Raw genomic sequence first — 27,545 nt, 5'->3', positions numbered from 1 at the left:
TCTCCTGTTTCTTACAGCTTCTGTGCCAGCTCGTGCACAGACCTCCCCTCGCTCATCACCGTAGTATCCTTCCGATGCTGTGGTTCAGGAAACTGGGGCTCACCGAGGCCGGATAACTTGCCCAGGATCCCTCAGCTAGTCCTCGACAGAGCTGGGCTGTGGAGCCAGGACAGTAGCGCCGTGGAGGCCTTGCTCTTAACCGTTCCATTTTGCCACCTCCAAGCAAAGACCTCCGTCCTCCTCCTAACGCGCTCATTATTACACAGCTCTAACGTGGGTCCACATCATTCCCCAAGCGTATGAACTGGCCGTGCGGGTGGGGAAGTCACTGATAGGACGGTTAGCACGGGACGTGGGAATTGAGGTGGCCCCGTTACATCACATACATGTAGGTGGATTTAAAAAGAGACTGCCAGGGGTACCTGGGTGGCTCAGTCGGTTGAGTGGCCGACTTCGGCTCAGGTCATGATCTTGCGGGTGATGAATTCGAGCCCCACATCGGGCTCCCTGCTGTCCGTGCCAAGCCTGCTTCGGATCACCTGTCCCCCTCCCTCTGCCCCTCCCCCCCAGGCACACTCTCTCAAAAATAAACATTAAAAAAATGACATTAAAAAAGACTGCCACCTTCCTGTGGATTCACGTGCATCTCCCAGTCTTTCAAAACCTAAGCTAGAGGTTGACCCTGCTGCTTTTGGTAACTTAGAGACTGAGCACTGCTTCGCTGGCTTGAGAAGTGTGTTCCAAGCAGGGGCACTCCAAGCCTCAGGCTTCTGTGAGGGGCAGGGACCGGGGGCGGGGGGTGATGGGTGAGCTCTGAGCCGCCCCCTGCTATGCTGCCTGTGCTAGTTGCCATGTTGCCCCCCCCCAAGGCCCACCCCACCTCCCAAAGAGCAGAAACGCCCACCACCACGTAGATCACCGAGCAGGGGACTGACCCCGTTGGAGAAAGCAGCTGGGCTTGGTGAACAAGGTTTGTGTGAGCGTGGGGCTCTCCTGACGCCCAGGGCGGCCATCTGTTTCCCAGGTTTGCCATAGAGAGCCACCAACTAGGTGGCTTAAAGGGCAGAGATGTATGATGTCTGTTCTGCAGGCTACAAGTCTGAGATCAAGGTGTCGGCGGGGCTGTTTCCCTGCCCCGTGCCCCTCTCCTTGCTTCTGGGGTTTGCCCTCGGTCTTTGGCATTCCTTGGCTCCTGCTGAACCTACCTGATCTCTGCCTTCACCTTCACGTGGTGCTGCCCCTGGGTGTGCCTCCATGTCCTGAGTTGTCCTTTTTGTAAGAATACCAGCGTCTGTCTGTCTGCCCCCCCCCCCTCAAAAATAAACTTAAAAAAATAATTTTAAAAAATACCAGTCACATTGATTCCAGGCCCGGCCTGTGACCATATGATGTCATCCTAACTAATTACGTCAGCAATGACCCTGTTTCTGAATAAGGTCACATTCTGAGGCACTGGGGATCAGGGCTTCAACATACGAAGTTTGGCAGGAAAACAGTTCAGCCTATGGCACGCTATTTCACAAATATTTTTTGAGCAGCCACTGTGTGAGCTATGGGCAATTCCAGTCCTCAGGTGGCTTACACTCCGGTGCTGGGAACCACTCTGCAGAGAAGTCCAGAACATGCTGCCTGACCTCAGGACTGTGGTATCTCTGTAGAGAGGGAGGACAGGCTTCATGGTACATCTGAACTGGGTCTTGATAGCTGATGGGTCTCCGTGAATGGAGGCAGCAAAGAGGGCTTCCCAGAAGAGGGGAATAATAAAAGTACACGAGCCTAGAAGGACGAGAAGGGACTTAGAGGGACCCCAGCTGCGTTCTAGATCGCCATGGTGGTTCTCTGCACACCCAGCCCAACCCCAAAGGCTTTCTGAGCTCGGCACGTTTGCCTGTCCCTGGGTGTCAAAGTGCCCTACCCGACCCCATATTCACACACCCTCTCGTCCCACAGACACCTTTCACACACAGCTTGGTGGTCTGCACCCACTCATCTCAGCGAGATGACCTCTGGTAGCCAGTCTCCCCCCCCCCCCCCCACCATGCAGGCTTGCGCAGCCCATTTTAATGCCCGTAAGCTGAGAGTTGGGTGAATTTGGGGGTGAATGTTTGACCACGTCACTGTTCAAGTCACCCATTCTTTCTTTCCCAAATACAATTTCACGAAGAGCTCTTGGAGCTTCTAATGCTCTACGAGACAGCACTGGGACCCTTCCAGTGGACAGCCAGACTGCCTTCCCCGGTGCCTGTCCCATTTTACCCCAGGCAGGTGTGTCCAGAGCACCTGGCACATTTTCCATCCTGGCCTCACATCTCCCTGGGGTGGGTGCGCAGCCCTGATCTGTGACTGACATGCACACACACACATACGCACACACACACGCACCTGGCCTGTGCTCAGTTCAAACAGCTGGACTGTTAGGGTTTTTAGAGACCAGTTTTGTGAGCCCTGCACGAGAGTCCCATTGCCTGAGCTTGGAGGATAACTTACAGCAGGTGAAATGTTGGCCCTTGGATGGGTGGGAATGTGACTCATGTCACATTGGCAGATCCCACCTCCTGAAAGGCACTGATAAAAGGGCCATGGTTCACGCGTTCACGCGTGAAAGAGGAAGATGCTGGGCTGCCTGAATGAGAACGGCTGAATCCAGAGGTTTTTTTTTGGGGGGGGGGGGGGCGGGGCAGAGGGGTGTCTCTGTCTCTCCCCTGACCCGAATGTGCGGTCAGTGACCTGAGCACTGTAAAATCGCCAGCCTCTCTCCCTCGCACGCCCCCGCTGCCAGCCGATCCCCCTGGGACTGCCCTTTGCGATGCTGTCTCTCTGGGTCTGGGGGTCCTCCAGCCTCCCAAGCCGACCTGAGCCCGCCTCCTCCCACAGGGCACGACGAGAAGTCTGAGAACGCGGTGGAGGCCAAAACCTGCTGTGCTACGTGCACTGAGTTTCTCCAGATGAAGCAGACGGTGCTGCAGCTGAAGCAGAAGGTACGTGCCTGTTACGGTAGAAGCAGCCGCATAAAAAGAGGACTCCGGGCAGGTAAAGACGAAGAATGTTTAGAAGCAGTAAGCAAATAAGGTGTCGCCCCCGACTGCCTTGAGCATTCACTGGGGCTCGTGCCAGCTGGGTTTGGAGTTGGACTTAGCTTTGCCCGCCCACCCTCCGGGCTGACAGCTAGAGGGCGACAGGACGGCCGAGGCAAGGAAGGGACCGATGAGGTGACTGGTACAGCAGGCCGCGAGGAAGGGGCACGTGGCGAAGACGTAGGCAGGAAGAGCTAGGATTGTTGCAACTTTGGGTCAAACGAACCACGTCCAGACACGTGGTCCTGGGACAGACTCACCCAGCTTTACTCTGTCTAACGCGTAGACTACGTTTTACGATAGAGAGCATCCTGTCTAGAAACTTCCACAAGCTGACGATGAATTTCTGTAGCAGCTTTATTTTTTCACATTTAAAAGCTATGGCCCGTGCTTTGTCTGGGCTGCGTCACCTTGGAAAATAGCTGTTTGGGTACCTCGTGTCAACAAGAATGAGGATTGACTCATTTTACAAAAGGCTGCCACACATGCCTCAGAGAATATCAGGTTTCTAGTAACGTTGGTTATGCTGTGAGTAATGGCCCCATGATGGATCTAGTGACCTGATTTCTTGAACAACTGTCCTGGACCCAGATCAGTGCTATTTATTACATCTAAGGTCGGTCGATTTCTCCAACTTGTCAGCGGCTCAGAAATCGCTCTAATGCTGCTGACACAAACGAGGATCTGTTTATATATCCTGTAATCACGATCCCAAGTGGCCTCTGACCCAATAGGGAGAACCAGCAGAACACTTTGTAAGCGTAGCAACGTAAACACAGAGATAGAAATGCATCCCACACACATCCTCAGGTTAACCCTGGATTGATGTTAATATTTACCGAACAAATCCAAAAAAGGGCTCACGGAAGAAACTTTGTGTTGCACAGAGGACTGGGCTTGCGGGGAGGAGTTGCTCAGCATCTCAAGACCTAAAGCTACACTCTGCTTCCTCTCCCGGGTAGTTAAAAAATCCGAAAACCGTAGGGAAATTTGTTTTCCAGCCTGGACGATCTTGAGAACAGGGCGACGAAATCTCCCAAGTTGTTCAGAAACGCAGTTGGCTAAATCAGTATCCGGCTTTCCCTCGGGCTCCGTGGCTTTCATGAAATGTACGTTCTGTGAAAGAAATATTTGAAGAGTTGAAAATTTTGTGTCACAATACCCACCACCTTTAAAGACCTTGTTGTAGAGCTCGTACAAATCCAAGAGCAAGTACTTCCTAGTGCTTCGGTAACTCATGTGGTACCTCTCACACGCTTAATACGCCAGTAACTCGCGTGCACTTAGTACTCTGACAACTCACAGGTTAACTCTCAAATACTTAGTACGCCAGTAACTCGTGGTAACTCATACACTTAGTAGTCCAGTAACTCAGGCAATAATTTGCATGCACTTAGTACTGCAGGGACTCTCATGTGGTAACTCTCACGCACTTAGTGCTCTGGTAACTCACGTGCAGTTGGTCGGACAGCAGTTGATCCATCTCATGCTGAACTCTGCACACACATTGTGACAAGTCGAAGCTAATGCTGACATTCAAAGAACGTTAAGAGGAGCGACTCCTTTTAAAAGGCGCCTGTTGGAAGGGGCGGCATCCTGCGGTTTCCAAAGCAGGCTTCCATCCAGGGCGCCATTTGTGCCTGTGCGAGAAAGGTGCGGCGAACCGCGGACAGGTGAAGTCACTGCCCGAGAGGCAGGCCAGACTCCTGCTCCTGCACCGGCGGCGGGGTCATCGGTTGGTTTTCACTTCATCTCACTACTCCCGAGGCCGCGTGTTCTTTCAGAAAGAGCGTAGGACCTCTCCCCAAATCAGCTGGCCGAGAGGTAGGTACTGGATGTCAAGGCCACGGTAGAAAATAGGGTGCAGACGTGCCGAACTGCCCCGTGGGTGTAGTCAGCCAAACCCCAGCTGCAGAGACTCGCCAGGGGGAGTGCCCTGGGTTCTCTGATGGGTAAATTGTCAGGAAAAGAAAGAGGTGGGGCGACGACCTGAAGGTTAAAAGAAACCGAAAAGACACGTCATTTTGGTAAAATGAACAAGACTAAACCGTAGCAGGTGGACGTGCGTGGGTAGGCGAGAGATTATTTTTAAGACACAGGAAGTGATTACGATAAGGAATAGCGGTCACTTGGGGCGGAGGGGAATGAAACTGATTGGGTCGGAGCACATGAAGGGTGACTTCTGATGACTGGCCAAGTTCTGTTTTTTTGACTTAGGGTTTCATTAAAAAGGTGCTTGCCTTATAATAACTTGCTAAGATACAGATTCGTGGGTTTTCCGGATTCTGTGCTTTTATTTTCCCCTTAAAAGGTTTTCCAAACTGTGTGCAGACATCAGTGCCCCCAGCTTCCTCATTTCTTCTTCGGTTTGGGAGAAAAAGGAAAAAGCTGATTTTGGCTAAAAAGGGAGACTAGGGATGAAGTAAAATACCCATCATTTAACTCGTAGAGGGGGGTGCCAGGCCCGTGAGAGCACTGAGGGAAAATCTGCAGCAAGGAGTCAGGTTTTTAGAAGCCCCTTGTGTTCCTGCTGCAGGGACTATTTGATTGGAGATCGACGCTGCGGCAGGGCAGTTGAGAAAAGCGTGAATCGTGAGCTCAGGAAGGGTTGGTGAGCACCTGCTGTGCCCTATGGTGGGCTGGGAAGTGAGGAAATACGAGACGGTGTGGAATGAAATCCTGCCTCTGTAAAGTGTTTCCTCTGGGCAATCAAGCCAGTGGCACAGGTCAAACCCCAGTTGCCAGGCGGAGGGGGGCAGCCAGTCAGAGCCTCAGAAGTTACAGGTCCGCGCGGTTTCAGAGGCGTGCGCACATTTGCAGCCCGAGGTCTGCATTTGCTCATCCTAGCGCCGCCCTTGGTGCTGGGGGACTAACTGGCTTCTCGATCAGTTGTGACTTCCTCTGCTACCTTGATCTAGTTGCTCTGCAAAATGGGTCTTCTCAGGATATTGAGAAGACTAATCCATACTAAAGTGACCGTAGATTGCTTTGCAGAATATCACTGGTAATATTGAGAGAGGCGGCTTGATGTAGTGGTTAGGAGCACAGATTCCAGAACCGTGTTGGCTAAGTTAAATCCTAGCCCTGCTACATGCCGGATGTGTGACCCTAGGTAAGTTACCTAACGTCTCTGTGCCTCACTTCTATTAAAAGGGGACAGCAGGGGCACCTGGGTGGTTCAGTCGGTTAAGCATCTGACTTTGGCTCAGGTCACGATCTCACAGTTTGTGAGTTTGAGCCCCGTGTCAGGCTCTGTGCTGACAGCTCAGACCCTGGAGCCTGCTTCAGATTCTGTGTGTGTCTCTCTCTGCCCTCCCTGGCTCATGCTCTGTGTCTGTCTGTCTGTCTGTCTGTCTCTCTCTCTCTCTCTCTCAAAAATAAAAACATTAAAAAATGTTTTAAAAAGGCACAACAATGTTTCTGTTTTCATGATGATCAAATAAGTTAACATTTATAAAGGACTTAAAATGGTATTTGCCACTTAGAGCTTTATAAATGGTTACCCAGTAAACAATATTAATTGTATATCCTCACAAAGTGCTGCACAGACAGCATCTACCTGACTCGTACCAACAGCTCTATGAAGTGTAGATACCTTATCACAAAGGCTAATACAAGATAACGATATTCACGATTCCATTGGTTGGAATCTAGGAGAAATGGACACTCCTCTGTCATTACCATGACCTTCACACATACCTGCATCCCACAAGCCAGTCCTCCACTGTGTTTTTGCAGCAAGTCACACCAGGGACCCTGGACATCTGCCTCCAAAACTCTAGCACCCTTACTTTCCCACTCATCCTGCTGACGTGTAGGGGACCTGAGGGAGCCAGAATGTAATTACCCAGCCGGAGATCAGCCAGGAAGCGGAGGTTGACATTTATTGGATCAACTCACAACTTCTACAAGGGAGCAGAGAGAGCTGGACATACAGATCTCGTCCTCCAGGCTTGCTTACAACACTGTAAATCCAAAGGTGTGATCATCTGGCCCAGGCCTCTCGATTGGTAGGCGTGGAGGTGCGAACGGGGAAGGGAGAAAGGACTCGCCCAAAGTCACACAGCCAGACATCGTCCCCTTCACGTGCCCAGCAGGCCTTTCAGGGGGATGTTAACAATCTTCATTTGGTAGATGGGGAGATCCCCCGGGGAAAAATAGTAGCAGGGCTGAGACTGAGACCTAACTCTGCCTAATGCCAAAGCCCACAGATGTGATCCACATTTCAGTTTTCCTCTCGGAAGCAGATAATAACATTGGACCAGCCTTCAGCTGCCAGTGTTGGCTGTTCCCTAGTTACGGTAGATTTGCTTCTAAATTCCCCTCACTCGTTGGTTGCCTCCCGTTCCATGCCAGGGTGACAGGCCCACGTTTGCAGGTTGGAGTGGTATCTTGCCATGACCCAGTGACACCAGCACCGTTGTAAACCCCTAGATCACAGTAGCGTCCTGGTGAGGGCTTTGAATCACGAGTCCTGATTAAAAAAAAAAAAAAACTGACTTTCAGACTGTGCAATATTCTAATTCTTATGGTTGGCCCCACTGGCTTCTGAGTGATGATCACAGGGGTCATTGTTTGCATTTTTCAGGGAACACTGGGTCTTCTCAAGGCATGGAGGAGGGCAGTGAGTGGTCAGGAATCTCCTAGCTCGTGGACCCTTAACGGCTGTCCTTACCCAAGGATGTGAATACTAGGTAGGGGACTGCCAAGCATCCTGGGATGTGCTCGGAAATGCTAAGGATATCGAGGGGACTCTTTGAAAGACGTTGTTGATGCTTCTTGGAACTCCCTGTCCTCTGAACATCCTCCTGCCCAGAGCTGGATAGATTTCAGTAAGAACCTCAAGTTCTTTGGGGAAGTTCCAGACGGGGGAGCATCCCGGATTCACATGGGTCCCCTAAGGCAGCTGAAGCAGAACAGGACCTTGACCGCAGGAGAGCCTGCCCCGCGCTGTGAGGGACGCTGAGCGGGAGCAACACCTTGAACCTCTTGGCCCCGCTTGTTCTTCACACCAGGCTGCAGGGATACAGCCGAAACCTTCCAGGGGTTTCCCATGAACTTGCCTTTTAGAAAAATTGCACATGCTTCTATTAAGAAGCTATTAGGATGCGGTATTAGGGAGTCGCCCTGCAAAGGAGCCAAAAGAATTTGTTCTCCATGAGACATATCGGATAAAAGTAAAAACCTTATGTTGCGATGTTTGCTTTTCACTGATACTGGATTCCTCCATTGGCAAGAACATCCGTCTCCATGACTAAGAAGGATCATCAGTTTGTAAAACTGGATCGAGCCAGCCCCCCACCCAGCGGCTCTCCGGCGGGAGAAGGGGACCTCGGCCAGGGGTCCCCATCAGAGTCCTCTTTCATCACGGACGTGCTAAGTATTCCCAAGCCTCCATGCTCAGAAGTGGACACGAGTGCAGGAGACCAAGGACTTTCTGAAGCCAGATGAGGTCATCTTGGACAGCAAACCTTTCCCAGGCCTACCGTCCACCTCCTGATCTCTCAGTGGTGATTTAGTAGATGCATTTTGTAGCTCCTCCTCTCCCCGCAGGCCTAGGCTTCGGGGCTCAATATCTCATGATCATCTTTTATTCTGTTACTGTCGAGCCAGGTGCCCTAACCCCTGATAGTGAATTCCTTATTTATTTATTTATTTTTTTACTTTTTAAATGTTTATTTTTGAGACAGAGAAGCAGAGCATGAGCAGGGGAGGGGTGGAGAGAGAGGGAGACACAGAATCCGAAGCAGACTCCAGGCTCCGAGCTGTCGGCACAGAGCCCGAGGCGGGACTCGAACCCATGAACCGCGAGATCATGACCCGAGCTGAAGTCGGATACTTAACCATCTGAGCCACCCAGGCGCCCTCATTCCTTACTATTAAAGACATGTGCAGGCCCTGAAGTCTTAGGGTGGTTTGTGTGGCCTCACTGACAGAGGGTTTCACTCTGCTGCATCAGAACTTGACCAGAGAGAGGGCTATAGTCTCTTGGAAATGGGTGGAAATCCCTGAGGAAGGAAATAGGAGGTGAGAAAGGGTGACTTGCCCATGAAGGTGGAAAGGGAAAAGACTCCCAAGATCGAGGTCATCCGAATCCTCTCCCTACATGGACAGCCTGTGCCCAGAGGGCAACACAGACCAGGAGGCAGCAACTGGCAGAGCACCTTGTTGTTTTGTGCGCCCAGAAGTCATAGTTCAGGGTTGATAACAAGCCTCAGAGGAAGAACGTTGTACAATTTTTAATTTCCTTCGCTGTGCTGATGTTGGACCTCACAGGGCACAGAGCTGGCCACCTCTGACTATGCAGCGATGGTCGGTACCTCTCTCAAAAGCTCAGATCCAAAGATGGATGTAGGGCGTCTAGAGCATTCCAAGGCTAGCGATGAGCCCTGCCATGCACCTTCTCCTGGCCTGTGTTGTGCTCTGCGCAAGCAGAGCCTCCTCTGGGAGGACATGGGGACGAATGTAACATGTTCTAGAAAAATCTCAGAAATACCTGGTTTCTACGGGACTCCAGAGTAAATCTTCTGGAAGGGATAGCTCTGACCCTCATAAATGAGCCTTTCTCCACCTGACTTGGCACCCCAAAATTAGCTTCTTGAAAAAGAGAGACTGGAACTAACATCTATCAAGCACTTAGTATGGTCCGGGTCCTGTGGTGGACACCTAACCTACATTTCCTGTTCAATCCCCACAGCCCTAAAGGTGGGTGGTGGTGTTCCCTTTTATGTGAGGAAATGGAGAATCAGAGCATCCAGTTCTCCCCGAAGGTCTCACGGATTCACGCAGCCTACCTGATCTCAAGGAACGTGAAGGTCATTTGTCTGGGTGACCCCTCTGGCTTCCCCCTGGAATGAGCTGCCTGAAATCCAGGAGGGAAACCATAGAGGAAGCCATGGTGCATCTTATGCTCTCATCTCAGAAGTTACACACCATCCCTTCCGCCATTTTCTAGTCATTGGACATGAGTTTCTAAGCACAGCACACGCTCCGAGGGTGGAAATTAGGTTCCCCCTTTCGAAGGTGGGCATGCCAAAACCTTTGTGGACCTATTTTTTCCATCACAGTCACTGTTGGCCACTGGTTCCCAAACACCTGAGCGTGCAGGTGAACCTTAAGCCACCTTCTCGGTCCTGGCTCCCTAGGCTGAGGGGTCTCTAAGAGCCGGGACCCTTCTCAATCGCCATTGTCACCATTAGAACCAAGCACAGGGCCTGGCACGTGGTAGGTACTAAATAAAGTAATTAACAAATTGAAGACTCAAGTAATGAGTCTAATGATCACATCTCGGCTATCTGGCGCCTATCCAGGTTTATCCACTAACCAGCCAAGTGATCTCATAGGAGTCATTTTCACGGGAAGGCCTCTGGGTGGGTTAGAAAGGGATCTCTACAGCCCGTCTGAGCTCTCACTCAAAGCGGGGGAATCCAGGAGCTCTAACTCGTGGAGGGAAGTTACTGCAAAAAGGATTTGCAGCTCTGTGAACACACAAATGCGAACAATCTCCCTGGCAGTGGGGCCATGGCTTCCTGACCGAGGATCGTCTTCTTTTTACAGATTGCCCTGCTCCCCAACAGTGCTGCCGACCCGGGCAAGTACATCACTGGCAACAAAGTGCTGGCGTCAAATGCCTACCTTCCAGGACCTCCTGGGCTGCCTGGGGGCCAGGGCCCTCCTGGTGAGTTTTGGGGAGGGTCAGGGAGGGTGAGGGAGCCACCAGCCAAGACCTGCCAGAAGCTGCCACGAATGCGGGCTGGACACAGATCAGACTCCATGGGTGAGGGCCCCGGCAGGGGTCCAGGGAGCTCCCACACCAGTGTGATAAGAAGCCTGGGGGGGGGATTGGGTCCTCGAGCCTGAGAAACCCTCACAACCAGGAGAAATCTGGGAGAAAAAGGTCATTGTCCTCGGCTTGGGTAAGATTCTTAGAGATCATGTTAAGTTACAGAGAAACAAAAGGAAGAATTATTTCTCATGTTAACGTACAAGAATAGAATCGGGTAAGGAACCCCTAGGGCCACATCTTATTCTTAACCTCGTTCTTCCTCTTTCCCCTGTTATTTGTGAACACGCGCACATCTGTGTTTCTTTTTGTATCTATATATTTTTTGTAAGTCAACTTCATTGAGGTACAGTTATATACAGTAAAACGTACCCCTGTAATCACAGTTCAACGAGTTGTGACAAATGTATACGTCCTATATCAAGCCCTTACTAGTCAGCACCCTATCACTGTATCAAGACATAGATTATTTCCATCACCCCACAAAGTTCCCTTGTGTCCCTTTGCAGTTTACGCCCATGTCCCCAACTGTAGGCAACCACTGACCTGCTTTTATCACTAGTTTTGTCTGTTCTAGAACTTCAGAGCAGTGGAATCTCATCACGGGTGTGCTTTTTATCTGGCTTCTTGCATTCAGCGTATTGTTTTGGAGATTCACCCTTATACTTGAAGAAAACCCTAAACGTCCCATCATTCCATCAGGAAATACACAACGAGAACTTTCGAAAAATAGTTACATCGCGTTTTGTATTTTATCGTGAGTCCCTCCATAGACAGATCAACAGAATTTTTTCCGCACCAATAAAGGAAATGACATTAGTGTTAGCAGATGATTCTAAACCATGGAGGGTCTTATCCCTGATTATCCTCACTTAGTAGTGTGCTAGATGTTAGGAGCGACCTGGCATTCTAATGAGAAAGACGAGACACAAAGAGCAAAAGCCAATAGAACAAAACAGTATCTGCATGCCCCTGAGTAAGTGAACAGGGGCTTCCCACCGTGGGAGCTTATGGAAGGGAGAGACCACTGTGGCCTCCCGTGACTCCAGGACTCGGGTTTGACCTGGACATGAAAGGCCTTGTAGGGTTTGTTCGACCCGGAAGGACGTGGGCAGATTATAGGTTGGAATCTCAGCAAGAACAAAGGCTCAAAATTCTTTCCAGACTGTTTACATGTTTTCCTTTCCACTTATATCTTAATCGCCTGGTTTCTACCCAACATACGTACCCTGGGCCTCAGTCTGTTCAAGGAGCAAGAACTGGTCCAGGACTGTGGTTTACCCTCTTGTTCATCCCCTTGGCCTGAGGTACTCTGGGCCATGGTGGAGTTTTCTCCAGATGCCTCCCACAGGCAGCCTCTTGCTGAGTCTAAGTAGATGTGGGTCTCCTTACGAACTGATTCCTAGCACAGAGCTCTCCACCCTTCTCTAAGACAGTGCTCTTGCTCTGCTTCCCTGGAGGAAGTTCATCTCCAGACCAGTCTATGTATCAGTCCAACAAGGACAAATGAAGTAGAAACAAGAGAACTGTTGGCTGGCTTTCTTCTCCATGAATGACTTACTAGCCCTCCTTTCCAGTTCTGCCATCTGATTTCTAACACAGTTTGAGCTGTCCAGGGTCCTTGATGGAGCAGTGAGTAACCGAGGAGTGACTTTAGCAATGGACTATGCCCTTGCTGTGTGCCTCCAATTCTTCTTGCTCACCCCTGCATCAGTTTGTGATGCCCTCCATTGAAATGTATCAGGGGAGCCAGAGAGATTATAAGGTTTCTCTTACCCATAACTAGAAGTCCAGTCCCGAGGCTAACGATAAATCACAGTCTGGGCCGCCAACATTGGCAACTACGGTGGATTGGAAACCTTTGACTTTGATGGCTGCTGCTCTATGGCCCCCACAGTTATGTATAAGGTGCTTCCATTTGCACATCAAAGCCCCACATCCTAAGGACCCTTGACATACAGTGATCTCTGAAGTTCATTGATTGGGAAAATGAAGGCAAAATGTTATCCTGGCCTTTCCTTGTGCTACTGGAGTTGAAGAATTTAGTTACAGGAGGAATCTGGTCCATTTCTCAGATAAATTCTTTCAAGATGTGCTTAGAACCAGCGTTGAGAGTAAGGGGGTGAAACGTGTTTGGATAGAACATTAACTGTCTTTAACTTTGGTTTAGCCTATGAGCTAGAAAAGACTTCCCCAAATATGAAAAGCCTGGTCTTCGTTTCTCTAACATTTGACTTGCTCTGTTTTCCGGTGCATGAAAATTATTCCATCCTGTCCCTGTGGTCTGTCAATAGTAGGAGCTAGCTAGGTATCTTCCAAAAGTATTACTGTATGCATTTGAGATAGACATCGCCGGTGAATAATTATCGCACAGCAATCAGCCCACCCTCTTCAGTGTGCTCACTTGATGTGAAACTTTTACTAAGCAGCCTGTGTGTACCCAGGACTCTGCGAGTGTGCTGACGATTCGGACATGGCCCATGCCCTCACAAAGTCTACAGCTGAAAACAGGTTAAAACTCCTGTTGTTCCGTATGCAAAAGAATGGAGTTTGACCCTTATCTCACACCATATACAAAAATTAACTCAAAATGGATTCTAGATCCCGATGTAAGATCTGAAATTATAAAATTCCTAGAAGGCATTATAGGAGAAATGCCTCATGATGATGAATTTGGCACAGCTTTCTTGGGTGTGACACAGATGACAAAAGGGATAATAGACAAAGGGGTCTACATCATACTTAAAAGCTGTGCGTCACAGGGTACAACCAGCAGAGTGAAAGGCAGTCTACAGAATGGGAGAAAATGTTTGCAAATCATTCACCTGATAAGGGGTTAATATCCAGAATAGAAAAAAACCTGCAACTCAACAACAAAAAATCAACTCGATATAAAAATGGACAAAGGACTTGAATAGACATTTCTCCAAAGTTGATATACAGACGGCCAACAGGCATATGAAAAGATGCTCAGCATCACTAATCGTAGAGAAATGCAAACCGAAACTTCACATCCATTAGGATCTCCCTTAGGATAGCCACTATCAAGGAGAGAAGAGAACAGGCGTAGGTGAGGCTGTGAAGAGGGGAGTCTTGTGCACTGTTGGTGGAAACGTAAAATGATGCAGCCACTACGGAACACAGGGTTCCCCAAAAAATTAAAAGTAAAACTAATATGACCCAGAAATCCCACATCTGGGTATAATATCCAAAAGAATCGAAAGCAAGATCCCAAAGAGATGTTTGCTTGCCTGAATACAGGACAACACTATTCACAATAACCAGGCTACCCAAGCGTCCATCAGTGGATGAGTGTATAAACAAAAATGTGGTATACACAGGAAGGGAGTATCATTCAGCCTTAAAAAGAATGAAATCCCGCTGCATGCTATGACATAGATAAACTTTGAGAACATTAGGCTAAGGGAAATAAACCAGTCACAAAAAGACAAATGCCGTATGATTCTACTAATACGAGGTATCCAAAGTGGTCATGTTCAGAGAGACAGAAAGTAAAATGGCGGGGCTCAGTCGGTTGAGCGTCTGACTCTTGCTTTCAGCTCAAGTCATGATCTCACCGTTTGTGGGTTCCATCCCCACATTGGGCTCTGTGCTGCTCTCTCGCTCTGTTTCCATCTCTTTCTCTCAAAATAAATAAGCTTAAAAAACAAAAACAGAATAGTGGTTGCCAGGGCGCCTGGGTGGCCCAGTTGGTTGAACATCCAACTTTGACTTCGGCTCAGATCGTGATCTCACGGTTAGTGGGTTCGAGCCCTGCGTCGGGCTCTGTGCTGAACGCTTGCTCAGAGCCTGGAGCCTGCTTCAGACTCTGTCTCCTCTCTCTGCCCCTCCCCCACTCACACTCTGTCTCACTCTGTCTCTCGTAAATAAATGTAAAAGAAAAAAAGAAGAATAGTGGTTTCCAGGGGCTGGCAATAGGCACAGAGTTTTTTAGCTTTGCAAGATGAAAAGTTCTGCCGATCTGTTGCAAGACAATGTGAATGTACTTAACATTACTAAAGTGTACATCTTAAAGTAGTTAAAATGGTAACTTTCATACCATGTGGCGTTTACTGCAATTTAAAAAAAAAAAAAAAAAGGTTCTCCTAGAGCTTACACCCTTTCCCCCCCTCCCCCCACCCCAGCTGACATCCGGGGCAGAGGTGAAGTCTGCACCAAGCGCTGCCCTACGACTTAGCAACCACGCTCCCCAGGAGCCAGTGAGGCTCTCCCTCACTGTGTCACAGACACTGGGCCCCGCCCCCCGCAAGCCCCGCCCAAGCCGGAGTGGCTGTTTACAACTCTCTGTGTCTGCAGCTACAGACAGATGAGGCCTATAGGTCACGTCCCCGTCAGCTTCCACGATAAGTAAGGCCACATTCTGGTCCTCATACGATTACTATCAAGCAGGCACAAAAGCAATCCTGTAGCTCGCTCTTAAACTCCACGTACTCCCAGGGCTCTGTCGATTTAGGCCTCAGAAAAGAATTAGAAAACAAAGCAAAACCCTCGGTGTCTACAGGGACGAGGCAGGTAGGCACAGGTGAATGCAGGGCCAGGGTGTGAGCAGTGGGGAGGAAACTAAACCGGAGAGGGCAGAGCCCCACCTTGAAGGGGCAGCCCCTGCGTACAGCTCTGGTGAGGTGTGCCAGTGGGAGAATCGCAGTCCAGGCTTTACTTCTTCCTGTTTTCAAACAGATCCCAGAAATCTCCCAGTTTTTAAACCTTAGGACATTCAGAGGATAATGGTATCCGTAAACAACTACACACACCTGTATGGAGTATACGTGTTGTGGATTTGCATATGTGGATACAGTCATATACGTCTATATCTGATATATAGCCAATGTATATATCTATGATATATACATGCACCTTATATTTATACTATGATGGTACACAACGATGTAACCTGTTAATTCTCTTGCAGGGAAGAGGCATTGAGCTGTCCCCGGAGAAATGAGGTCTACAATGATTAATAAGGGGTTGAGAATTCTGATCACGTCAAGTTTAAAATGCCTATAGGGCACCTTAGTGGAGATGTCAGAAGGCGCAGGGCAGATTGCAAAGAGAAATGGCTGTAAAGGGCTCCCAGACCCTCCTGTCGGCCAGAGCCCTTGTCCTTTTCATGGGATATGGAGCTAATGAGATGTTCTCTGATTACAGGCTCACCAGGACCTAAGGGGAGCCCAGGCTTCCCCGGTATGCCAGGCCCTCCCGGGCAGCCCGGCCCACGGGGCTCCATGGGACCCATGGGACCGTCTCCTGATCTGTCCCACATTAAGCAAGGCCGGAGGGGCCCTGTGGTCAGTACTTTATCAGACATCCATTTGCTGCTGTTGGGGAAGGCGTGTTCTTGTCCCGTGCTTTTTTTCCTCCCCTTCAACTAGATCCCCGTGTCTTGTAGGGTCCGCCAGGTGCACCAGGAAGAGACGGCTCTAAGGTAAGTCTGATGAGTGGTCCTTACAAGCTTAAGATTTCCCATTTTCAACCTATTGGGCAGGCACCAAGTAAAGCTCAAGCACTGTTTATTGTCCCCATTCTGCATGTAGCAAAATCGAGACACATCTCTCCCCCCCCCCCCCCAAAGCTGAAAAGGACATCTAAAAAGCAAACACCTGTGATAACAAAAACAACAACCAAAACCATCCCTGCGAAAGATTACCCTGGGGCACCTGGGTGGCTCAGTCGGTTAAGCGTCCGGCTTCAGCTCAGGTCGTGATATCGCGGTTCGTGAGTTCGAGCCCCACGTCGGGCTCTGTGCTGACAGCTCGGAGCCTGGATCCTGCTTCGGATTCTGTGTCTCCCTCTCTCTCTGCCCCTCCCCCACTCACGCTCGGTCTCTGTCTCAAAAAAAAAAAAAAAGTTAAAAAAAATTTTGTAATAAAAAAAGGAAGATCACCCCTATAAATTTTAAACAAGCTGCTGGGTTGCCATAGTAGCACATGTCTTACTCTTTAGCCAGTGTTCTTTCGTGGGGCTATGCGGTGTGTCCCCATTCTTTGACACAGTCAAGAACAGGAAAAGCTGCATTTTGTGCAAGTGGGGGTTTCGCTTCAAGAGCCGCCTGCCTCGCAAATAAGGCAGGGTGTGTTACTTTAGAAAGTTTCTAAGTTGTCACACACACACCACACACACACTGCCTGGAACACAGGCATTCCTCGTGTCAGATCTGGTCTGGAAATACACAGCCCCGGGGGGACGTCGGGATGAGAGACACTTGCCCAAGCAGATCTGTTCCAATGAGCGGTCCCGGGAGCCGAGCTTCAAGCTCCCATTCGTTCCTGATAGGGGACACTTGTCGTTTGTGCAGGGCAATGGTTACGGTGAGGGTCTAAGTAGAAGACCGGTGGTGGTGGCATCCACGTGGTCTCTGTCCACAAAGCTAATCTGACCTTCTTGCTTGCAGGGAGAGAGAGGAGCACCCGGACCCAGAGGGTCGCCAGTAAGTAGCCCTACCTGTCCCGCTCCCCCAAGGGGGAATGTCCTCAGGGACGTAGCTCAGGGCGGGCTACAGGTTGGTCTTACCGGCCGAAGCCAGCCCCTTCCAGCCTTTACTGAGCCTACCTAAACAGAACTCGGTGGTTAGGAGGGCGATCACGGAGGACTTTAACAGCTGGTTGGCATTTATTTTTGAAACAGTTCTTCTGTTTTAGTTGTCTTTTACCGTGGCTAATCTTTATCCGGAAGGTGTTCTTTTAAGGTTACAAACAAAAACCAGCATGCCATGAGCCTGTTTCCCAGTATGTCCTAAAACATCTGATGGTGCCGTCATAACCCTGAACACGTAAGAGTTTAGCCGCCGCTGCAACTCGAGCAGATCGGAGGACCATCCCTTCCCAGAAAAGTACAGACATACGCAGGGCTGCTGGGGATCTCTTGAGAGTAAATGAGCTGGGATATACACGTGGTGTCTGGGAAGCGAGAAATGAAAGTCAGTATCCAAAGGGCAGAAAATTCAGGCAACTCCCGTGCTATTGGAAAGATCAGTGTCATTTCTGAAGAAAAGACAGCCTTTGGCTTGGATGCGGGAGGTCTGGCTTCCCATGCCAACGCCTCCACCTCTTAACTGTCCGCTCCTGGCCATCCTTAGCACCCCCGGATGTCCCTCCCCTCCCCTGTGCGCTGCCAAGCAGTGTCTGAGCTGTGACCCTTCGAGCGAGCATCGGTTAATGTCAAAATACTCTCCTCCACCAAGCACTCTGCAGATGAAATTGCTCTCTCTGGGAGCTCCAGCAGCAGACGTAGCGGGGTAATAAAGATTGTACTGCAAGCCGCTAACAAGCCCAGACCTTGCTTGTTCACACGTTATCTTGCTGTGCCCCACACAGCGCCATGTAGAAACTGAGGCGTAACAAACGCTATATATAATGATAAAAGTCCAACCGATAGAAAGATTAGGAAGTCCTTGGACCTTTCCTGGTCAATGGGGAAGGGGTGCCTTTACAAGCATACTTTCACCTTCAGTCAGGTGGCATTACAGTCAACGATCCTTAGAGACGTTCTAACGGTTTCATTTACTTAAAAGATAACATTTTGAGCATTTGTGATGCTCTAAGCCCTTTACGTGTATTAACTCACGTAAATCCTCACTTACGAACCCTACGAAGCCCCATGACACTGGGACAGTTATCATCCCCATTTTACAGATAGGGAGGTGAAACCCCGAAGAAGTGGGGTAACTTGCCCGAGACCAGCTAGCGGGCCACAGAGCTGAGATTCAGACCCAACAGAACCCCAACCCCTTAACCACTGCTCTACCCTTCCATAAGTATCTCCCGGTTTTCTTTGGAAGGCAACATAGGAGAGTTCTTCTGTTCCTTGATTTGAGGCAGCCGAGAGTTAGAGGAGAGGAGAGGTGAGCGTGTCGCCACAGCTCGTAGGGGAGATGAAGGGATTAGAAGACCATCTTAAGAACTCCCCCTGCCCCCTACCCAGCTACTGTAGTAGCTGTTACGTTTGCTCCATTTGGGACACAGAGTCATCTGCCACATAGCTGCCACCAAGCAGGGGGAGTGGCAAGTCACGGAGCCCACGGAAGCCATGGCTTGGCACAGGATTGAGTGTGTGGTTTTCTGGCTTTGATTCCTCCCCCGTGCACAGGGACCCCCTGGTTCTTTTGACTTCCTGCTGCTGATACTGGCCGAAATCCGCAATGACATCGCTGACCTGCAGGAGAAGGTGTTTGGGCACCGGACGCACTCTTCAACGGAGGAGTTCCCTTTACCTCAGGAATTTTCCAGCTCTCCAGAAGCCATGGACTTCAGCTCTGGAGACGAGTACCCAAAAACAACTGAGACAAGAGACTTGGGACCCACCAGAGACTTTTATCCTTAGCCCATCCTAACATCTTCATGCCAAAGGAGGAGCAAAGAGTGTTTTCACCTGCAGTTAAGTCATATACAGAAAAAAAAAAAAAAAAAAAAAAACACTGGAGACCTAGAAAAGATACATTCTTAATTTCTTGAGCTCTTTTCCTGCCTCCTCCTTCCTCCTCTTCTTCCAAATACTGTTCTCACAGTCCCCCTGCCGGAGACATGAGGGAGTAAGTCGCTAATTACATGTTTCCTTCCAAGAGCCATTGGGGGGGGGGGGGAGGGGGGAGGCGGGTGCTGGGGGTTGGCTGTTCTACATTGGAACTTTCCCTCCTTCATACTGAGGAATTTCTGGATTTCTGAGTTAAGTACTCTCATGGTATCTTAAAGTTTGGCAGAATATCCAAATGGAAAAAGTGGCAAGGTAAGTTCTGAGAAAATGTGAGGTTACTTATTAAAAATATATAGATGGATATGTGTCCAAAATCAGTAATCACTCAGTATCAAAATTAGGCTTCTTCAATTAAAACAGGAAGGCAATAATGTATATTTACCTTGGCAGATAATTCTTTTTCCTCGTCAGTCTAACAGTCTAATATATTTTAAATGTTCTACTCTCTTATCCAACCTCGTTTCCCAATTTTGATTAAAGAAAGGAGGGAATGGAGTAGGAACGGATATTAGGGAAAATGGAGAAAAATTAGAGTCCTATGTTTACTGTCCTATAAGTTGCCACATTCTAAGTTCAAATATGACCATTAAGGGTTCATGCCCTGCATATCTGCAAGTTGCCTGTAGCAATAGGAGTAAAAACTCTTCTCAAAACAAAGCAAACAAATGAAGAACCCTTATTCCCATTAGAACAATGGGCTTTGCCAGGACATTTTAAAGCGCTTGATCAAATGAGTGGGCTTGCTCAGTAAATCACAGATATTAAATAAGGGTGGCTGACCCTTAGGGAGACGCACTGAATGGCCAGGCTCAGACTGGGTGCCCAGAAGGTGCCATTACGCCCTGATCCTTGTTGGATCGGTGTGCACTGGGGCTGGAGGCTGCAAGGAGGTCGCTCACTTGGGTTGTGGGGGAAGGAGAAGGATAGCCTCAGGCAGGGACCCCACTGAATCTGCAAAGGCAAGTAAATTTGCCATCGTTGGGAATTGGAAGTCCTTGTCTGGGGCGGGTGAAGCTTGCCAACACAGATACGCTGTTAGAAGTTCTCTTGGATGCAGAGGGAAATAACAGTTTTTCTTGTTTGGCAGAAATTTGCTTCCCGCTCTTCCCATTTTTCCTTAATTTTCCATAACTTAGTCCAGGTTCCAGTTCTTACAGGCCTTCTTGATTCCCCTTCCTCAGCAAATGCGGGAAGCAGTTGGGAAAGTGGTGTATTCTCAAACCCGCCATTGAGTCTGTGTTTGCTCGCACAGCAGCGAGCCTTTCCAGAAAAAGGCCGCCTCTGGTTCCATAGAGACTAGAGCGAGAGCAGTGCTGAAGAGACCAGGAGCATTTTCTGCCTTGGAACATCATTGGGGGAACGTCTTGGTTTTGGTGGGGAGCACGTGGGGCTCCTCAAGTCCATGTTCGCATCTACCACGTGGAAAGGCGGCCACCTGCTCGGGGCCCTTCACCCCGGCGTGGACCCGCACAGATGCTCGCTGGCACACGCACGCCTGCTCATGTTGGGGTTCCTATTCCCCACCCTGCAGTTTGTCCCTGTATTTCTGGGAAGGGTGTGTCTACTCATTCCATCACCTTTTCACCCACCACAGAACTATCTTCCTGGGAAAGCTTCTTTAAAAGCCACCGTTGGTGTTTGTCGTTCCATCTTTCCGTCTTCTTCCTCCAGAACGATAGGCAGGGCTTCTGTGCGCGCATCTCAAGTGACAAGAGCCTCCCTCCCCCTGTTGCCATCAAGTTAAAACCCTGGGATTCCAGTCGGCCAGCTGGTGGCTGGAGTTTCCACGGACCCCCAACACCACTGTTTCTTTCTCCTGCAAAATCCCCAGTGACGGTCCATCAGAAAGTTACAGCGACAAGCAAACACGTTCTCAGTGCGCCTTCTCTAGCATTTTCCGTCGCTCCCCAGTCTCTCCGGAGTCCCATCTTCACCGCAGAAGGCCTCGCCAACCTCGGGTTCGCTAAGAGCTGAACTGAGCGGCCGTGGATTCCCATCTGGAAAGCATTTAACGTTGCCGGCTCGTGGAACACAATATTTAAAGGGTGTGGATGGATGAATGCTAAAGAAAATTCTGCACAGGCTCCATGAGAAATGATTAGGTCCATCTTTGATTTTTTTTTTTAAATGAGGATTTGTGTTTGGAAATATGTCTCTTTTTTTGTCAAATGTTCGTAATATACAACCGAAGAGCATGTTTGACGGGAGGCTAGGATAATTCATTAAAAAAATGAACTGAAGGAAGGAATAGTTGGGATTCATGAGACTAGATAATATTCTCTAGCCAAACACACAATAACCTGTGTCGTATGATCTCAGTCTGCTAGATCAGCTTATAAAATAATTGTTCATCCTCAGATTTTCAAAACCACGGACTGCTCCCCCGGACTAAAAAGGTTCTCTGTAGGTCCAAATTGTACTTTTCAAAAATAAGACCTAATAGTGCATTGTTAATCCTAATGTATCTTTTAGTTTTGGATAGAAAACCAAAGCTCACTATGTAAAACAGGGGCTTCTCAAAACCTAACGGGGGATAAAATTTGCTACCGTTTTGCTGAGCTGCCCCATGTTTTATGGGGGGAAAAAGATCTTTGTACACCTCCTCAACTCCTTAGCGAAATACTGACTTTCATTTTTTGCACCCTGATGACTAGAACTTAGAATAGGACCTAATAATTGCTTTTCTTTTTGGAAAGCAGTGGGAATAAAAATAATGCCGTTGAAAATAGTGCACAGAAGGCACCATTTTAGTTTAGGAAAACCCTCCTCCCTTCCTAAATTCCAGAAGGAGAAATTACATGCTTTCCCAGGCCAAAGAGTATGGGGGCACAAGGGCAATGCTGTCTTCTCTGTCCTCTGTTAAGTCCAACACCTGCTACAGAGTGAACTGACCAACTGAAGTCATTTCTACTCTATGAACTCAGGTGGGTTCATACAGGTAAATAATAAATACACATTGGCATGGAGGGAGGAGTATTACCCCACCAAGTATCGGGTGAAGGGGACACTGGTCATGCTCCCTTTCCAGGGTTCACAACTGTTTGCCTCGTGATTGCTTTTTCCAGGCAGGCAGGGGAAGGAGATATTCTCCGTAACTAAGCACCAGGCATCTCCTTGGGCTGAGAGCAAATCCCTCACCGTACTTTGGGGGTCACTGCCCCTCCTCCTCTCCCCAACTCCAGCCTGTCAGAGACACAGCCGCCTCATTGTGCAACCTTGACATCTTTCCGATAACCTTCCTGAAAAGGAAATTTATATACGGGAATCCAGGCCAAACAACTAATAGAATAGAGCCGTCTCAAGTTATTAATAATGAATTCAGGGAAATAGATGAAATTTTTCCTGGCATGGTCAGCATGTGTATTTCACAACAAATCAAAAAACAATTTCCATTTGGAAAAAAAAAAAAAAAACCATGACTGATTGCTAAAGCATAAAATCTTGGACTTCATCTGCTCAAAAAATATTACTGCTTTAGGGAAATCGAAGAAGGAAAGACCCTTTCACGCATCCCCCTGAGACTTGAACATTATTAGATCCTGAAGCATGTGCCCTGGGGATTTAATGTGTCACGATGGTTTTTTATTTCCTAGCGATTACTCCTGTGCTTCAGTAGCCATGTTCATTATTTATAACAGGTCTATATAACAGCTGAGCTAGTATTGGAACAGTTACGGATGTGATACTATGAAGTACTTTTGATAAGATTATATATGCTTAATAACAAAGTTATTTTTCTTACGTGGTTGTGCTGTGTTTTGTACTGACTCCCCGTCTTGCGGAACTGAGCTGTCTTCTTACAAGGTGAATACAAGGAGATCGAGACATTTCTCCCAAGAGCTGGACCCTGCATTCTGGGCAGGCCGCCTGTTGGGGTCTGAGTGTGGACCCAACATATGAGTCTGAGTCAAGGTCTAAAGGCCCAGGTTCCATTGAATCTGAGTCTCAAAGGCCCATGTCTCCAGCTGGAGAGGACCCTCTAGGACCCCCAGCGTGGGCTTGTCAAGCCAGAAATCTCTGGGGACCATTGGAGAGGCCTTAGGGGCTCACAAAGCGGGGAGGCCTGTGAGAGTTCCACCCCATACTCCCATTCCACTGCGATCAACTCTATTTTCAACTGATTCTGGATTAGAATTCCAAGCAAGGCTGCCTTTGGAGGAGGGAAAAGGTTGACTACCTAAAAAAAAAAGTCAGGATGGGCAGGAAGCCTCATGAATTGGTAGCTGAAGTCCCCTATGTGAAGACAAGAACAGGGGAATTGTTATCAATTAGGCCATGGGGAAGATGGGGGAGTTTCATAAAGGGAGGATACCTCCAAGATTTTAAGCACACTTCCGCAGGGGGCCTTTAACGCCCCGATAGTGGGCCTATATCGATACATCTCATTTTCCTTCAAATATTTCTCAAATACTTGTTGCAAGCTGCACACTGCTATGCACAGCAGACACAGCAGGGAGCAACAAAGTCCTAATCCCCATCCTCCTGGGACTCCGGCAAAACAGACAAGGATCCTCCTCCCAGGCAAAATCAATTGAGTACAAAAATCTGCAATTACAAACTGAGAAGTTCTGGGAAGGAAAAGTGCTTTGAGAGCCAGTCCCAGCTCGTGCCAGCAGGAGCGATCCCCCGCCCCTCCTCCCCCACCCAGCACCCTGCACCCAGCAGCACCCACACGACGGCCACACAGGGCCTCCAGCACCGGCAGAGAATCCTCTGGGTGAAATCACTGTCCGTGGAAATCTGGGAGACTACTCCACGTATAATTTCTCCAGCCTTCTTAATTCAAGAAGCAGCTTGTAGGGGCGCCTGGGTGGCTCAATGGGTTAAGCATCCAACTTCGGCTCAGGTCACCATCTCCCGGTCTGTGAGTTCGAGCCCCACGTCACGCTCTGTGCCGACAGCTCAGAGCCCGGAGCCTGCTTCGAATTCTGTGTCTCCCTCTCTGCCCCTCCCCTGCTCGCACTCTGTCTCTCTCAAAAATAAACATCAAAAAAATTAAAAGCTTGTGAACCGAGAGCTGGGTGAACGCTCCTTCTCGTCACCTCCAGACGTCCCATCTGTGGGGTTGGCTGTCACCCCATGGGCTCAGGTCTTGGTTCGGCAGAACCGGAAGCTGATTTCCTCCCAGCCCGGACCCTCGAGCTTTGAAGAGGCTTGCTGTCCTTTTGAAACACCCTCAGCTCTCTCTGCAGATTTTAATCACCTGTTCACTTGTAGATACAAGGTTCCAGAGTGGCCAGGTGGGAGCCTGCACTCAGCATTTGTGGGGGGGGGGGGGGGGGGGGGGGGGAGGGGGGGGGAAATGGTGCACAGGGAAAGGCAACTCAGGGGGTCTATGGGGGCAGCTGCAGTTGAATTGCAAGGTTCTGGGAAACAGAGACGTGAGACGGGTGTCTTCACTTCCTCCGGCCTCCAAAGCAGAGCACCACAACCGGGGGCTTGAACAACAGCATTTCTTAACAGTTGTGGTGACTGGGCATCTGAGAGGTGTCGTACCTTCTGGAGGCTCTGCGAGAGAAGCCATCCACGCTTCTCTCCCATTGCTGGAGGTTGCCGGCAGTCCTTGGTGTTACTGCCTCGGACGTCACCTGCTGTCCTGCCTTCACGTGATCTTTCTGTGCGTTCTACGTCGCTATTTTCTCTTCTCACAAAGACGCTGCTTATTGGACGAGGGCTCACCCTAATCCAGTGTGACCTCACCTCAGTGTAATGACGTGGGAAGACCCTGCTTCCAAAGAAGGTCTCGTTCTCAGGTCCAAGGTACACGTGAATTTTGGGGAAGTGGGAAGGAATACCACTCCACCTAGTACAAGAAGGAAATTTCCAACCTACCCTTTGGCATTCATCACCCTGCTTATCCATCTTTTCGAATCTGAAATTCTTGCCCCCTTCAGTAAAAATTCATTGAGGCCAAGGACAGAATAGTGGTAAGATACGGCCCTTGTCTCCTGGAGTATGCCTTGTGGTGCAGGCAAGAAACAAATGTATGTGTTAGGGTTCTCCAGAGAAACAGAACCAACAGGATGCATGTGTGTGTACAGCTAGGTAGATATATTGATGTGTGTATGTGTGTGTGTGTGTAATATATATGTATTTATACAGAGAGAGTTACTTTAAGAATTGGCTTATGTGACAGGCACCTGGGTGGCTCGGTTGGTTAAGCGTCCAACTTCAGCTCAGGCCATGATCTCGCATTTGTGAGTTTGAGCCCTGCGTCGGGCTCTGTGCTGATGGCTCAGAGCCTGGAGCCTGCTTCGGATTCTGTCTCCCTGTCTTTCTGCCCCTCCCCCACTCACGCTCTGTCTCTCAAAAATAAATAAACATTAAAAAAAAAAAAAGAATTGGCTTATGTGATTGTAAAGGCTGGCAAGTCCAAAATCAGAAGGATAGGCTGGCAGGCTGGAGACCTCAAGAAGAGTTGACGGTTGATATTATAGTAGAACCCAAAGGCAACCTGCTAGCTGAATTCCTTCTTTGGGGTAAGTCAGTGGTTTTCTGTTAAGGTCTTCAACTGATGGGGTGAGGCCCACCCACGTATGGAAGACAATCTGCTTTATGCAAAGTCTACCAATTTACATGTAATCTCATATTTAAAAAAAAAAATAACTTCATGGGATCATCTAGGATAACTTTGACCAAATATCTAGGTACTGGGGCGTAGTCAAGTTTACACATAAAATTTACCATTATGGTATATGTCCACGTTAAAAAGAGCTATGGGGGTGCCTGGGTGGCTCAGTCGGTTAAGCAACTGAGTCTTGATTCCAGCTCAGGTCATGATCTCGCGGTTTGTGAGTTCGAGCCCCCATCATCAAATCCCTGCTTGGGATTCTCTCTCTCGCTCTCTCTCAACCCCTCCCCTATTCACATGCACGCTCTCTCTCTCTCTCAAATAAACTTAAAAAAAAAAAAAACTTTTAAAAAAATAAGTAAAAAATACATAAAAAGAGCTATGGGGGAAAATAGAGCAGAAGAATAGAGAGAGAGTGAGAGTAGGAGGGCCTACTTTAGGTGTGATCTTCTGGAAAGACCTCCCCAACAGAGGGGTTGTGAGCAGAGACCTGAACGAAGGGAGAGGTGAGCCATAAGGAGATCTGGGGGAGAAACGATCCACATAGAGATTTGAGCAAGACGCCGAGGCAGACCTGCCTGGTTATGCTCAGAAAGTAGCAATGAGGTCATTGTGGCTGGAACGAAATACACAAGCAGGGGGGTGGTAGGAAATGTCTTAGAGAAGCAGCCACAGCCCAGAAAAAGCCTTAAGGCCATCTGTCAGGACCCTGTATCTCCTTCTGGACCATGGAAGGTTCTTGAAGGGGGGAGGACAGAAGGGCAACCCCGAGGGAGACTGCAGAAGTGAGTGCCTTGTTTCTTGACTGCCTGCCTGCCTCTGTGAGAGTTTGCTGCTTGCCTGTTGTCTGCTTCCTTGAGAGACTGGAAACCCCACGGGGGCAGGATCTCTCTTTGTCTCTACTATATTCCCAGCATCTCCCACCATGCCCAGTATACAGTGGGAGTCCAGTCAATATTTTTCATAATGAATTTGATAGAATTCACCCGTTTTGTCTTCACAAAACCCCCCAGGGCAGGTACTTTTATTATCCCTATTGTATACATACACTGTGAGGTAAAACAGCTTGCCCAAGGTCACAAAGCTAGAACATTCGTAACAGACACAGGCATCTTTCAAAGCAAACATCAATTCACTGTCAGATTAATCCTGTAGGATACACCCAGCTCAGCCACCCAGCCTCACCCTCTCCTGCCATGTTGGAATCATGCGTGACTTCACAGAATATATATGATATATTCTCAAGGAAATGATGAAAGAATAGCAAAGTGTTATAGCTATTTAGTGCTAGATATGGCCTAAGGAAAAGTGGAAGCCAAGACTCAAAAAAATATATAATATGGGGTGCCTGGGTGGCCCAGTTGATTGAGCGTCTGACTCTTGACTTTTGGCTCAGGTCATACTCCCAGGGTTGTGGGATCGCGCCCCAATCAGGCGCCACACTGAGGGTGCAGCCTGCTTAAGAGTCTGTCTCCCTCTGCCCCTCTCCCCTGCTCACGTGGACGTGCTTGCACGTGCTGTCTCTCTCAATAAAAGATACTATATACATAATAGGTTAAATAACACAATCGAAGGAAACATGCTGTCGTCCAGGAGTTGTTTTTTCTAGAAGGAACATGTCCAATGAGTC

The 27,545-nt window shown here is 48.9% G+C and overlaps 1 protein-coding gene across 1 annotated transcript in view; it reads left to right on the top strand.

Annotated features, from left to right (window-relative positions):
* Nucleotides 1–23,085, top strand: part of CCBE1 (collagen and calcium binding EGF domains 1) — a 232,473-nt gene extending 209,388 nt beyond the window's left edge. Inside the window, exons 6-11 of the mRNA XM_060613982.3 lie at nucleotides 2,875–2,978; nucleotides 10,632–10,752; nucleotides 16,024–16,163; nucleotides 16,265–16,300; nucleotides 17,267–17,302; nucleotides 18,961–23,085. Coding sequence (XP_060469965.1) covers nucleotides 2,875–2,978; nucleotides 10,632–10,752; nucleotides 16,024–16,163; nucleotides 16,265–16,300; nucleotides 17,267–17,302; nucleotides 18,961–19,194 — 671 coding nt within the window. The 3' untranslated portion in view covers nucleotides 19,195–23,085. The remainder of the gene's footprint in view (nucleotides 1–2,874; nucleotides 2,979–10,631; nucleotides 10,753–16,023; nucleotides 16,164–16,264; nucleotides 16,301–17,266; nucleotides 17,303–18,960) is intronic.
* The last annotated feature ends 4,460 nt before the right edge of the window (nucleotides 23,086–27,545 follow it).

This window comes from Panthera onca, chromosome D3, assembly GCF_046562875.1.
Source record: "Panthera onca isolate mPanOnc1 chromosome D3, mPanOnc1 haplotype 2, whole genome shotgun sequence".
Classification (NCBI taxonomy): Eukaryota; Metazoa; Chordata; class Mammalia; order Carnivora; family Felidae; genus Panthera; species Panthera onca.
This window is presented reverse-complemented; position numbering and strand designations above follow the sequence as displayed.